General features: G+C 37.3%; 2 protein-coding genes across 29 annotated transcripts in view; one reads left to right on the top strand and one right to left on the bottom strand.

Moving 5' to 3' along the window:
* grk7b (G protein-coupled receptor kinase 7b) overlaps window positions 1-15,240 on the top strand; it is an 845,646-nt gene that overhangs the window by 491,908 nt on the left and 338,498 nt on the right. The gene's annotated exons all lie outside the window — the stretch shown is intronic.
* The window catches only part of trip12 (thyroid hormone receptor interactor 12), a 78,332-nt gene that overhangs the window by 41,538 nt on the left and 21,554 nt on the right, over window positions 1-15,240 (bottom strand). For 26 of the 28 annotated variants that reach the window (XR_015514375.1, XM_087292268.1, XM_087292274.1 and 23 more), the window contains 5 exon segments: window positions 5,890-5,995; window positions 3,768-3,904; window positions 3,567-3,650; window positions 1,671-1,766; window positions 1,421-1,572 (listed from right to left, as the gene is read on the bottom strand). Coding sequence is in view for 27 of the 28 variants with exons in the window: in XM_087292268.1 (XP_087148394.1) it covers window positions 1,421-1,572; window positions 1,671-1,766; window positions 3,567-3,650; window positions 3,768-3,904; window positions 5,890-5,995 (575 nt within the window). In the remaining variant the exon portion in view is untranslated. 28 annotated transcript variants of the gene reach the window in all.

Below are 15,240 nucleotides of genomic sequence, written 5' to 3'. Positions count from 1 at the left end.
AATAACAATCAGTTTATTTCAGAAACCTATTTATATATCAAAAGCCATTCATATATTAGCAAATATGTAGGTAATAACTAAAATTACATGAAAACTATTTTCCTTTCGTATATTAGTCAAATATTTTGAGTTTATTTACATAGAATATATTAAAATAAGTAAAATAACATTTATTGCAAGCTGATTTTAAAAAAGCAGCTAAATTGTTTTGAACTTTGTGATTTTTTCAGTTGATTTTTTCAAGTTCTCGTAAACTTAGGCCTAATCCCAATTCTACCCCTTAGCCCTAAAAAAAATTTAATTAATTAATAAATAATAAAAACGCTAAATTTCACAATCTATAATCCCTATTAATAACTCCTGTACAGCAGTCCCACAACATTCTGACACTCAAATACCCTGTCAGTAATGTCTAGTGGCTGTCAATGGGCTTTTTACAGTGTCTGCTATAATGTTAATGTTGTTTTTGGTGTGTTTACATTGATGAATATGACCACTGTGTACAGAATACACAGTAAAGTTACGATCTTAGATCGTTATGAAAACATAATATATACCTCTAGTGATTTCTTGAAGATAAATACTAAAAAATAACACAACTAGAAAAACTACAGCACTCGCCATCGTCTGATAACACATGAAGCAGGAGATCGCGAGGACATATGATGAAGTGTGCAGCTGCTCTAGTGCTGTCCCAATTCCTAGTAAATTTTTAAGCACCCTCGGTTGTAACCTCATGTCTCGTCTTATGGAGTAAGCACCTTGTCACACTCCTACTATCAATAGTTTGCTTAAGAAAAAGCCAAAAATAGGATAAAACATACATGTTAAATACATGTTAAATGTTAAAATTTAGGATTATAAATTGACTTCAGAGAGCATTACTAAATGAGTTGATTGCAATTTGGATTGTGTGGTCGTTGTAATTTATATTTATTTTAAAATTTGTTTGATGTTTTGTTTACTGATACTATGCGGATGTGGTGATTCTAGCAGCTATGAATTACGTAGCGATTTTACTGTCTTTACTACGAACATTCACTGTGTTAAAAACATTTTAAACTTGTGAAACTCGTTCTTGAGGTGCAGATGATCACAGAGAGTTGGAACAGATCTTTAACTCCCAGTTTCTTCGCAAACCCTATTCTGTGGACATGTTTATACATAATAATACAGAGACGTGTTAATGTGTGCCTGTCAATCAATTCATTGGATGAGGAAAACTACACCACAGTGTCACGTTGAGGTCGGCCACAAAATCACTAGGAATTGGATCCTTTTTACCATCAGAATATAAAAAAAGAGACTTCTTGTGTTTAACTGTGGACACACTATACCTACACAGTTCTGTCCAAACATCTTACAAAAGTTGATTTGGCATCATAGGCACCCTTTATTCTGATGCAGAGAATGTACTCACCAGGGCAGGAACAACGCTTTTGACAGGGAATCCTCCCAGCGTCTCCTCGTTACCCATCACAAGCAGCTGGCACATCTCTATAGCAGCCTGGAGCTGCTGGGATTCGTCTCCCGTAGCCTGCAGACCCTGGAGCAGCTGCTGTGCCTTTGAGCCTGCAAGTGCACAGGGAAACAGAAGACAGAAATGTTGAGTCAAGAAAATACGCAATCATGCCACAAAAATGTCATAAACATCAGTCAAGGACACTCACTTGCTCCACTCCCAATGGTCCTATGAAACAGCTGAGACATACGGGGCCCAAAGGGGCCGAACAGGTGAGGAGGAAGGCCTCGGGCTTCCAGCAAAGCTGTGGAGAGAGCAAAGGATCAAATTGTTTGCATGCAAAATAGTTGACTTTTTTTTTGTTGATGATGACATAAAAACTGCACACCATGATGGCAATTATGAGTTAAATTAAAAGTGTTAACAGTATTTTTTTTTTTTAGAAATGCCACTTGTTTTAAATAGTCTGCAATGAACTGCAGTGGATGAAAACTCAAATCTTCACTAATAAATTTATTTACCCAAATAAATAAAAAATTTGTAATTTATACATGATTAAAATAATTAAAGTGAATTCAGTTCAAATAATTTTTTAAAATTTACGTCAATAGAAGATAATAATGGCTAATAGTTTAAAGAAAAAATACAATTCTGGTAATTTACTTGTTCTAAACATATTTTACTTTCTGTTGAACTCAAATAAAGATGTTTTGAAGAAAGCTGAAAACATGTGACCACTGACTTCTATATAATGTGTATTTCCTACTATGGAATTTGATGGATACGGGCTGTCAGCTTTCTTTAAAATATCATCTTTTATGTTCAACAAAAGAAAAACTCAAAAGTGTAGAACCATTTGAAGGTGACTAAATAATAAATACTATTTTATTTTTGGGCGAAAGAATCTCTTTAATCCTTTAAACACTTTTTCACTTAAAAGGCACCTATTCAACCCTTTTTCAACATTTAAGAGAAGTCTTTTGTGTCTCCAGATTGTTTTTGTAAAGTTTCCGCTCAAAATACCCATCAGATTATTTATTATACCTTTTTAAATTTGGAAAATGTGAGCTGTTTGGACATTGCAGCTGTTTTTGTTGCCTGTGCATTTAATGCAAATGAGCTGGTTCTTCCTGCCCACCGTTCCTACATGCGTGTTAGAGATCTGATGCGTGTATCATTCACGTAGATAAACAGCACAGTGACAGACAAGAATGAAGCAGATCTCACTAACTACAGTAAGAACTTTCCCAACTGTTATTTGATGTATTTGTTTTGGAGTTAATTCAAGCCTTTCTGCAACGATGAGTCACACACAATGTCATTATAAAGTGCATGCACACACTTAGATAGCATCGTTTTTGCACTGCAAATGTGACAGGATACACATTAATAATATCCACTGCTGTATGGACATCCACTGTGTTAATATACAAAAGAAACCTGATTTAAGTCCTCAAACTAGGACTGAAGAGTCTTTTTTTATATTTGTACTGAAACTATGCGGCGTATTGCGTGGTGATTTTACTGTCTTTATTACAAACATGCACTGTTTATTAAAACATTTTAAACTTGTAAAACTCATTCTCAAGATACAGATGATCACAGAGAGTTGGAACGGATCTTTTAATCCCAGTTGCTTTGTGCACGTCCTGTCTTGTGGATATGATTATACGTGTTACTACAGAGACATATTTATAGCCTTCTGTCAATCAATTCGGTGGACAGGAAAACTACACTCCTATGTCACGTTGCAGTGGGCCTCAAAATCGGAGTGATTTGGATCCTTTTTTAACCTCAGGAAATACAGAGACTTCTTGTGTCACTATACCTACACAAAGTGTTGTCCAAACAGCTTACAAAAGATGACTTTCATCATAGGTGCCCTTTAATTAAAATGACAAAGAAACTGTAAAACTTAACTTGCTTTGATTTACTACAGCCTCTTTTAACGTTGAGACGTGCACAAAACAAGATGAATGAACCCAGAGTAACAATTTGAGTCATCTAACTAATATAAAGTAATGTACCTTCTCTTCACAAATGCCTAAATCTGTTTTAGAAAACACTGCAGATAATAAAAATATATAATCTAGAACAAACATGCCTTGCAGTCTTCCCATTTCAGAGTCATCCGATTCACTCTCTCCAGAGGTGGTCATGCCAACAGCTCCAGCCACTGAGCTAGAGGCTTCAGAGAGAGAAAAGCAGCATTAATGCACAGTAATGTAACTTATACAAATACAAGAACAAGTTTATACTATTAAAAAACTCATTTATACTAAAAAAAGCAAAATACTGCTCTAACCTGATGCCCCTTGTGGCGTCTCCTCTGTGCGCGCAGCCGATGAATTGGCCCCATCCTGGTTGTTGTCAGAGTCGGCCATTTTCTCCTGTCGGCGAGCTTCGGCTGCCCCGCGCTTGCCCAGGCCTGAGCCTCGCCGACTACAAATACCAATGCTTTTATTATATGCATATTGATCCATTATTCACTGAAACAAATAGGCTTCTGAACAGGTTTTAAAGGGTCACAAAACACCAAAACACATGTTTTGAGCTGTTGACAGTAATATATATCTCCCACGCTGCTAACAACACAATTAGGACACATATTTTTCACACAAAAAAAGTAAAAATTGGGTGTTTTGCATTATTTCCAGCAAATTCGTTCTTTCGGTTTGAAACAAATTTTTGAAGCTACGTTACGCTGATTAGATCCTTGCGTATATTTCAGTGTGGAGAGTGGAGAACCAACTTCATTAATATGCATGATAGCTTTGAAGAGGGTTTTACCTGTTACAGTGTTCAGACGGCAGAGAGACGCCATGTTGGGTTGCCAAAACAAGTGGAAGAACAAGAATTGTTCAAAGACACGAGTCATCAGTGTTGTGTTAATAAATGTGCTGCAATGAAGGTTTTGTTTTCATTTCCCGCTATGAGAGCACAGCTGGACTCATGTGTGGACTACAGTGCACGCAACACGTGGCAGAAAAACATTTGTACGGAACATTTTTTACCCAAGAGCTTTTCTCATCTGGAAATGTTAAAATACGAATTTTCCACTCGTTTAAAAAAGACGCGGTTTCAGTTGCTGTGGATTGTCCTGTCTCTACAGATTTAGTAAGCGATCAGTAGTCTTTGTTTGTTTATTCAGATGGCAAAATTAGTTGCAGTCAGAAGTACTCTTTCAGTGTTAAAAGACAGACCTTAGTCAATATGATTTTTAAGTTACTAAGTTTACAGTTTGTTAATGTCACTAAAATATTATGGACTGAAATATCCGCTGTAAATGCTGCTCTCCGAGTGTTTGCGCCGCATTTTGTGACAGGATATTCTATGCACACATGTCTTTATGATGCTACCTACAGACCGCATCAAAGTTTTTTTTCTCCCATTCGTCATGCGGTATTAAACATTCCATTAAAACTACACTCTCAGCAGTTCCTCATATGTAATATCTCGTTTATCACGGGGGGCATGCATGAAAATGTTCCTGATTGAAAGTGCCAAACTGCAGTTAAAGTCCACAATTTAATAATTTGGCAAATAATTTGATTACTGATACCCATGTAAACATAGTCACTGTCTTTCTCCTCTGTGTCTGTGTTTGTTTTGACCTGGTGAAAATCATCCATGCCCAAACAGAAACTCCCATTTTTATGCAAAACCTTCCCTCTTTCCCTCCCCCGACACTCCCAACTACACAGAGCTAGACTCAACCACTTTCCTGACTTTTTAAAAACTAGAGGTGTGAAAACACCCTGCTGAAACAGGGGGGTTTTATGGCCTTTTAACACATTAGCTCAAAATATTCCACATATTTTCTATAACTCTTTGAAGATGCCCCTTTTAGACTTTGATCCAAATTGTGCCATTTTGGTGACTGTCAACTGTGCCTTAGTGAGGTTGACACTAATGAGCGGAACTTTCCCTCAAAGTGGTTCTGGAGGCTGTTTTTATCAAGTGTAATTATAAAAAGTAGAAATAATTCATTTTTACTATTTGAGGCTGGCTATATTCATACACTCTTGCCACATAACTGTGTCTAAACCCCCTCATAAAAGTAATTTTTATATAATAGGTCCCCTTTTAAAACTTTGTATTTGTGTTGCTTAAATTTACAGTTCTGATCCATTATTTTCATCATCATCAATTGCAACACTGCATTAGCTTTCTGATGAGGGTGAAATGAAAGTTCCAGTACAGTGACTAGCCAAGCGGAAATGATAGCAGTAAAAACTCCATATGAATGAACAGGACTAAAATGAATAAACGAATTGACCTTTTACCATCAACCATCTCAGGGCACTTTTACACCTGTATAATATTTTGCATCCAAACTAATTCAAACTTAAGGTGGCCACGAACAGAGCTGGAAAATAAATTATTATTTATAATTATTATTATTGAAGAGGCTGGTGGTTTAGTACCTGGTGCTGGCGCAAGAGCCCGTGGTCTTCTGACGTGTGCTCCTCCTACAGCTGGGGAGCTCTGCTGGGGGAGACTCACTACGCTTCTTAGTGGACTTCCTCAAACCTAGAGAGGGAGAAAAACATGCACATAAACATATAGTAAAAAGCGTAACAGGCCATAAATTTAATTCAAGTGGCAAAGAGTGTATCACAAAATAAAAGTCAGACAAAGTGCAGAAAACACCTCAGCGGGCTACAATATTTTTAGTTAGGTCTTCAAGACAATTGTTTTATTTGGCAACTATGTATCAATTACATTACTGCATACTGATGCACTCCAACACAACTGAGCGTACATGAGAGGCAATGCAATGACAACTACAAAAGCATTTCAGTAAATTCTCTAGGATTTTTTCCAGCTGTGACAGCAGGTCTTTTGCACAAATCTACCAACTACCTATGACGTTATTTCATTGACAAATGTCGTGAGCGCAGTATTACAAATTGAGATCGAATTTACGCAATACAAGCATGTGAATCTCTTTGCTTGCACGCCGATTTCCTCTGTTCGTGCACAAAACTTTTTGCACACCTTCCATTTCATGAAAAAAAACCTACAGAGCGGCATTAATGTATCCTGAAGTAAAGTGAAATGGCTATAACTCCAGCAAGATAAAGTCTTTGTTTTTTGTATGCAGAACCATTGACCTTTATGTATTAATATAGTATAATTGTGGAAACTGTGTTCATCCTAACTGAAAGCTATGTTGTGTCTGCTGGCCTCACGCACCTGTCAGTCAGTCAGCATGTCACCTTAAAGGGTTAAACAAATAACACACAGCACTAGTACGACTTCAGAAAGGTTTGCGCAGTTATAATTCACTTCCCTTTTAATACGTTTATAACCTGCCATTTAAAAAAAATGACTAAATGTTTTGAATGAGAAGCTGGAATGTAGCTGTGGCGGCATGATTTTTGGTGTAGCGCCCTGCCATGGAAGAATGGATGTAGCGAAAACCATGTATTTACTAAGCTTAGATGATTTTAATTTTGTAGTTAATGCCTAACAACACTTTAAAGCCAAAAATGTCTAACTAAAATTTTTTAACTATTAATATTAACTATTAACAGTTGATTTTTAATGATTTAATTAGGACAGTAAGGTCTGACTTTGCTAAGACTAAAGTCTTATCACTTAACAGACAATGTAGAGTATAGAATGTAAAGTCATGGTGCAGTGGGAAAAGAATTCATATAGTGTATGACTTCTATGAGCTTGGGAGGACTGCATCCATACATCTCTGCAATGACTCAGATAACTTATTAATAAAGTCATCTGGAATGGCAAAGAAAGCGTTCTTGCAGGACTCAAGAGTTCATCAAGATTCCTTTGATTCATCTTTAATGCCTCCTCCATATTACCCCTGACATGCTCAATAATGTTCACTCTGGTGACTGGGCTGGCCAATCCAGGAGCACCTTCACCTTTCAGGGACTTTGATGTGGAGGCTGAAGTATGAGAAGGAGTGCTCTCCTGCTGAAGAATTTGCCCTCTCTTGTGGTTTGTAATGTAATGGGCAACACAGATGTCTTGATACCTCAGGCTGTTGAAGCTGCCAGCCACTCTGCAGATCTTATGCACTTCCCCATACTGAATGTAACTCCTAACCATGAATTTTCCTTCACTTGACTGATTTTTGTAACAAAAAATGGGTCCATGCGGGTGTCTTCTGCAGTATTTGTGATGATTGTGATGCAGTTCAACAGAAGATTCATCAGAAAAATCTACTTTCTGCCACTTTTCCAAACGATCAACTAGAAATCAAGTTATTAATTGTTCCTCTTTAAACTGGGATCGACGACAAGACTTTTGTCAGGTAGTGTATGGTATAGTATAGGCAAATCATTGGGTTTAATTGACCTTTTTCAGTGGCAAGTTAACAATCATATAAATTGGTTCATAAACAAATCCTTTGTCAACTGGAATAAATGAATGGAACCAATCCAATCTGATTTAGGATTCTCGGTAAGCACGCCTAATGAGGCCAAACCACACAGATTTTCACACATCATGTGCAAATGAGAATTACTGTTGTGTTCAAAATATTTGTAGATTTGGAAAAAAAAAAAAAAGTTACAAAAAAAAAAATCTTTACCATCACTTGGAAACAGAAACAGTCATCAGAACCATCTAATAGATAACGGAAATGAGAATAAAATGTCAAGACACACATATGACGTAAAGACTGAACAATGGGAAGACAATGAGAATAACAGCAAAGCAAAGCACTAGCCAATCATTTAGCTCTGACCTTTGGTCACGACAAACATATCACTGTACTGTTCTGAGACAAAGCACACACGCTACAACCGTTTCCACAGAAACCAGCACATTCCGCACGTCATCTCATTAGCACTGTGTGTAAATTACATCACACTGTACCATCTACGCTTAACAACATCAGCTTATCATCAGCATTGGAGAAAAACAACCAGAGAGTGAGATGTGCTTGCTTTCTGATAAAACCTGAAAAAAGTTAAACCAACCAGCTGCCGTGTGGCTGTAGAGTCTTTTGTTGGATTTTAATATTAGAAATCAGTTGAGATGGTCTCAAAAGCACGGATTTAAATTATTTACAATGTAAAAATCTGACGTGTCCAAGGCCACACTATTGAAGTGGTAAACATTTTAATTTGAATGAATGTCTGTTCATGTTGGTTGGTCTGAACATTCTTGTGCCATCAATGCGACAATTGTTTACAAAGAGATCTAATCTCTTTTCCACTGGCCTGCAAAGAAAACCGCCCAACCAATAAGATCAGGGTGTTCACATGGCCGGAGCTGCTGCTGTTACACACAGCAACTGTGAACAGCAAAGCAACAATTAGTGTTATTTAAAAACATGAATGTACTAGTTGCCCATCCTTCCAGGTAACATGCAGTGTCAGAAACAAAAAGTTGTGCACAAGTATGTTTACTGTTGTAACTGATATCTCGGATTTCCTACAAGCACCACCTACTGGTAGAAGTGGCGCTCTTGCATTGCATGGTATGACATAACTAGCACCCACTGCAGTTAGTATGATTTGTTGATTATGATATTAATGCAAGCTGATTTTTAAAGTTTTAAAGAGAGTGATCACTCTGTTGATCATTAACTTTGTATGATCATTTCATTTGTAATGTTTATGAGAGTTTATTTCCTTTAGTAACCCACTTTTTATGCGTATATTTTGGGTTTGTATAAACAAACTATAAAGATGTGTGGAACTGTTCTCTGTTCAATTATAAATACTGGGACAGACTGCACCTTGTCTACTACCATGACACAAACATGTAATTCAAGTTGCGCAAGAATTTTTTTTTTTTACAGCAGCTGCTGCTGATGACTATTTATTTAAACCTAGCAGGTTTTGGGTGTTGTATAGCCAATTTATGGCGCACTCATGCTATGCTATCCAAACCGTGCCCAGGCGCATTTCCCGATTCGTTTGAGAAGTGTGAGTGCTCTGAATCGGGCTCAGGTGCGGTTCAGTTGGCCGGCACTTGCCCAGTTGGAAGAGGTGTGCCAGAGCGCGGTTCACTTGGGCTTTGGTGCGGTACGCTTGTAGTGTGAGTGCAAAGCGCACCTGAGCCCGAAACTGAAGACGCAACGTTCCTTTTTGGGGACTGTTTCATATGGATTTATTAATCATTCTTAATTTTCAATGAATGCAAACTGTCGTAGTTTATTAAAGATGCAAACCCCTCACTGCACGTCAGCTGCAACTTCAGCAAACATCCTAATACATGCAGCACGAGGACTTTTTTGATAATTTATGAGCATCAAAAGTGCTGGATCTGTTCGGCAAAGTGTTTGGCTGTCACTGCATCCCTAAAGACTAAAAATAATACAAAACAATATAACTAAAAGCAATCTCCACTGTGCTAAGCGAGGGCACTTCTCTTATGTTAAACTGAACAGTAGCATCATCGATGATGTAAGCGTGCTCAGCTCCGGTAGGTAAAAATGCAATGTGAGTGCAAGCCGAAGAGGAGAGGGGATGGGGGACAATAGCGCTTTGGCATGGTTCAAGGCAACTGTACCTGATGTGAGTGCACCCTCAATCACGCAGGTAGTGATTATTCGCTCTGGCCAATCAATATCTTTACCACACAATTTCAGAGTTCATACACATTTTTCCATACAACATTATATGACTTTTTCAAGACTTGTTTGGACTTTTAAGCACTGAAATTTGAACAACACTGAACTGAACTAAACTGGACTTCAACTGTGAAAACTGGACGTACAAGTTTCAGTTTACCAAAACTTTTTATCTTTGACACAATTTACATTGTAAAAGCGCTATAGAAAATCAACATGAACTGAATTAAATTAATGTTTCATGTAGTGTCTACGTATGTGGTAAATAAGAAAAACAACGCACATTCAAATTTATTACAGTGCATCATAAAACAAGCAACAATCTATTTAGTTTAAATGTATTTTTATAACTATGTAAAAGTTATTTAGATAATGCTTCCACAGCACTAATAATGTATGTGATTGTGAGTATGTGATTGGCCAAAGACAGAAGACAACCAACTTTTCCAAAAATTCCAGGACTTTTCCAAGTTTTTTTTATCTAATGCCTCGTTTTCACTGACTGGTTCAGTATGGTACGGTTCGGGTCGGTACGGGTCACCTTTATCAGGCTAACGTTTCCACTAGCAAGGGTACCCTTTTGGTGGGCGTGGTGTATGAGTTTCAGTCGACCTCAGGCTCGCTCAAGAAAATGTCTACAATAAAGTTGCACAAGTCGCTCACATATCATATGAAAAGCACTTCTCACAAAACAGACGCTTTACACACATAAATACTAGTGTATAAATGTTTATTACTAACATTTCTATGAACATGAGTTGATTATAACTGCAGATCAATGACAGTGTGAAATAGTCTACTCTAACGTCTGTAATTATATTAAATAAATAAATAAATGAACATATATGAACACATTCAGACCCTTACAGTCCCCGATATGTTACCAACTAGAGAAAAAGTACACACAGCAGACATTTCAACCTTAATTAGGTTCAAAACAACACAAAGTATAGCCTACAGTCAGTGAAAACCTCTTATCTGTGTCTGTAATCTTCAGCAGCACATGTAGCCCCTGTTAGAGAGTCATTCCATCATTCCCAGTTCATATTAGTCCAAAAGTAATGATAAAAATTAAAACAAGGCAGTTTGTTCACGTTTGCTGAAGAAATATCGTGCATCTTGGCTTCCACTTTTTTCCATGCTTCACTCTCGCGTTTGTCTTTTGCTTTCTGAATGTGTCATTCTTGTGTTTGTCAGCTTCTCACAGGATCGGGTTTCCAAAGCTTGTCAATAATCAAGCGCACGTTATAATTATCAGCTCAAGAAGATAGTTATTTTAGATATAGACGCGCGGCGAGCGCAAGTAATCTTTCGCTGTGTATTTCAAACATGGCGGCTCCTTTGTTTACATACTGGCTTGTTGCCTAATCGAATGATGCATCTCTGTAAACCAATAGCATTCAGCTGCGCGTCTAGCTCCGCCTTTTGGTAGCCTTTCTTGTGTTTGGGACCCTTTTGAAAGGGTGCCGAAAAAGTGGTACGGTACGGTTTGGTTCAGTACGCCTTTTGACAGTGGAAACGGCCATAAAACGTGGAAACGGCCATACCAAACCGAACCACTCAGTGGAAACGGGCCATAAGAACCTACCATTTTGGTTATGGTATGTCACTTGGCACTTCAGACAAGGTGGTATAAATAATTAAATAAATAAATACTAGGTACCAGTTACCATACACAGAGGAAAACTGTCCAAACACGAGTTGTACCGTACCAAACTGTACCAAGCAATGGAAGTGTTTTTTTTTTACATATCACAAGTAAAAGTCTTCCCAAACGTGTATACTGAATAACTGTTTTAGTGCAAGTGATGCATGTGACCAACACAGTGCAATAAATTCTGAGGTTGAAAAAAGGATTTCAAAGTGAGGGAAGTGTTGATCATAAATGTATTTAACTCATTTAATACTTTAAATTGATTTTCAGGATGATAATGATTCAAGAAAATACGCTGATTTGTTCCTAAAAAAGATGATTGGTAAAAACACTAATGTGAAAAAGACTCAAAAGATTTACTGATTCCCCCCAAAAACACAACCTCACCTATTGAAAATGCACCCGTGTCACCATGTAACAGCACATTTATTGAACAGTCCTATATTAAAATGTATTATTAAACAAACTTTCCAGGATTACATTAAACAAGTAGCACAGTTCATCAAAACCAAACAGCTTGAAGCGCCCAACTGATATACAGCATACACCACCAGGCCAACAGGATATAAAAAACAATGCAAAATGAAAGACAAACTTTAAAAGACCTCTGACTGCGCTTTCCCTGTAAAGCCAGATGAATCACTCATACCTTCAACAGCTCCAGTCTGGTGGTCAAACCCCAACACTAAGGGTCTATTCTGGGCAAAGCACTGCCCCCTGCCCTTTGGCAGAATGCCCTCCCGTGACTGTTCATATCGGAGTCTGTCCTTCCATAATCATTCCAGCCTGACCTATGTCTACCCAGGATGACCTCTCTTGCTTAACATAAACACCTCCAACAAGGCCTCACAGAACACTTCATAGCAACCCTTTGAGCGTATAACAAGACTGACATCTAACCAAAACCACTCATATGATCTTGAACAGTTAAGCAATAAGCTTAGATATCCATGCATGCCAGTGTTCTAACCCACCTCCATGAATTCTGATAGCCCAAACCACTGCTAGGCTTATCTGCACAGCAAAGTAAAGTACACCAAAAAGGCCTTCCTACCTCAACATACATCCAGCCGCGACTCTTGTCCATAGAGTACTGTAAGGCAGCAGAAGGCTGGTATTTTTAGCCCTGGACACTGGCACTGAACTGGACTGAAACCTGAGCCAGCTCCCCCTGCCATGACCAGAGCCAAAACCCCATCCACTATTACTGGGGCTGGAAACGATCATCAGTATTGGTGTGATCATTGAAGTGAAGACACCAATTCTACTTAGAGCAAAAATACCATGTCATGCAAATGTCAACCTTCCCATAAAAAAATTAAGTTTACCAAAATATGGAAACCCTGCTTAGACATGTGTTTTACAGTACTGGAAAAATACTCAAATGTTTATTGTAAATGACATATAATTATTTGTAAACATTGATACAGTCACACAAGTGGCAATTTCACGTCTCATCTATAAAGATGAGGTGTCACATCCATAACAAAGGTTTTCCTCATAAATTTCTACAAGATATGTTGTATACTCTACACTACCTGACTAAAGTCTTGTCGCCTATTCATGTTTTAGGAACAACAAATAATGACTTGACTTCTAGTTTATCATTTGCTATCAGAAGTGGCTTATATGAAAGGCAAAGGCCTCTAGATTATGCGTATTTCACCAAAATAAAATATGATCCTGCCTTGATTTTTAATTATTTGATTAGGACAGTAAGGTCTGACTTGGCTTAGATAAAGAGTCTTGTCATTTAATAGAAATAAAGTACATGATAGAATATAAAGTGATGGTGCAGCCAGAAAAGAATGAATATTGTGTATGACCTTCTTTGGTTTCAGGAACTTTGATGTGGAGGCAAGTTAAATTTAAGACTTTAAGAATTTAAATTTAAGAATAAAATTTTAGACTCATAAAGGGCTAAATGCTAAGGGATTTTTCAAATAGTCCAAATGGAAAAGATTTTTTATTTGCCATATCATTTTTTTAAATAAATTAAAATTACTTAATAATACAAGAACAATAAAAAAAATTATTATTATTTTAGATTTTATGTCTTAGCAAAATATTTTAACTACTGTGTAAAAACAGGCAAGCTCTGCTTGTATTTCTACACTTAAATGAATATAAAAAAATGAACAAATGTTTTAAAAGTTTTAAAAACTATAATAAACTGGAGCACGTTTAAACAAATGTTATTGTAAGGAAAATAACTAAACCACTGTGATAAATAGAGTTAAAAATGACCTTTTTAAATAAAAAAGGTTAAAGTTTTATTGAGATGGATTGTTGGTGATTGGATATGGATTGGATATGGGTTTAGACCAGATTGGGCAGCAATGCATGAACAGGAAAATTAAGACCTGTTTAAAAAAAAAAGATTTAGGACCTACAACACATTATTTCAGTAAATTTAAGACCTTTTAAGGCCTAAAATTTGAATTTTGAAATGTAAGACCTTTTAAGACCCTGCAGAAACCCTGCATAACTCTGTGTTAGGTTGTTTGTGTAGATGAAATTATTGGCCCTTTGGTAAATTGTACAAATGCAACAATAACAGTATTTCTTCTGATAGGTGTCTACTATGTAAAGATATGTATGCATGCTGTAGTTATGCGTGTTAAGAGAGTGTAAAAAGAGTTTATTTACAAGACTGGCAATTTAGCTGGTTAGAAGGAACACATTAATGCAACAGACAAGGAAAAATTGCAATACTACTTTAGGACTAGTAGTCTAAGAAATAAAGCTGCCATTTGCTCTACTTAATGTGTAGTACATTAAATGACTAAAATGTTACCTATTTTTAAAAATGATTGTGGAAATGCTGTTTTTGATTCATATTTATAATTAAAACACTAATGCCGAGTTCAGACTGCATGATTTTCAAGGTAGTCGTGTCACAGATGTTTTCACACTGCTTGACTATCTGGGCTAGCGTTTCGTCGCTGCTTTGTTTACACTGCAAGATGGATTGGCGACAGGGACTTTCAGATTACATGACTTTACTATAGGAAGAATCGCCGACAACTTCGTCCAAACTACGTCTCACAGCAAAAAAACACGTAGTATATCTTTTGTTATTAACTACATAATGAGAAAGAAGCCTTTAATGGGGTAGAACATGTACATGTTTGCTCACCTGGGTTTAAAGGGAATTAGCCATTTGTCCTCAATGTTGATAATAAACTAATTTCTTTCTGTATAAAACGTCAAACAGACACGGTTGGTCCTGAGTCCTGTCAAACCTCCACTAGTTTTTCCTCCATTTCGTGGGTCCAAATAAACCGAAAAAGAGCGCTTTTACCTTCTCCCCCAGCCTCCCGCTGGCCTGCAGCAGGTATACACACACGCACACACAAGTGAAAGCTGCTCTCTCATTGGCTGTAGGCGATGGCTGATGTTATTTTCAGTCAAAACTCATTTCACACGGCATGATTTGAATCGCCGACAGCTCCAGATATTTAGCATGCCAAATATCTCACAGGCATCGGCAACTCATCGGCGATTCTCTCAGATCGCGTCTTTGATAGTTCATACTTTGTGATTGTCACTCACGTGCACAAGCAG

Source organism: Danio rerio, chromosome 18, assembly GCF_052040795.2.
Source record: "Danio rerio strain M-AB ecotype USA chromosome 18, GRCz13ab, whole genome shotgun sequence".
NCBI classification, from domain to species: Eukaryota; Metazoa; Chordata; class Actinopteri; order Cypriniformes; family Danionidae; genus Danio; species Danio rerio.
This window is presented reverse-complemented; position numbering and strand designations above follow the sequence as displayed.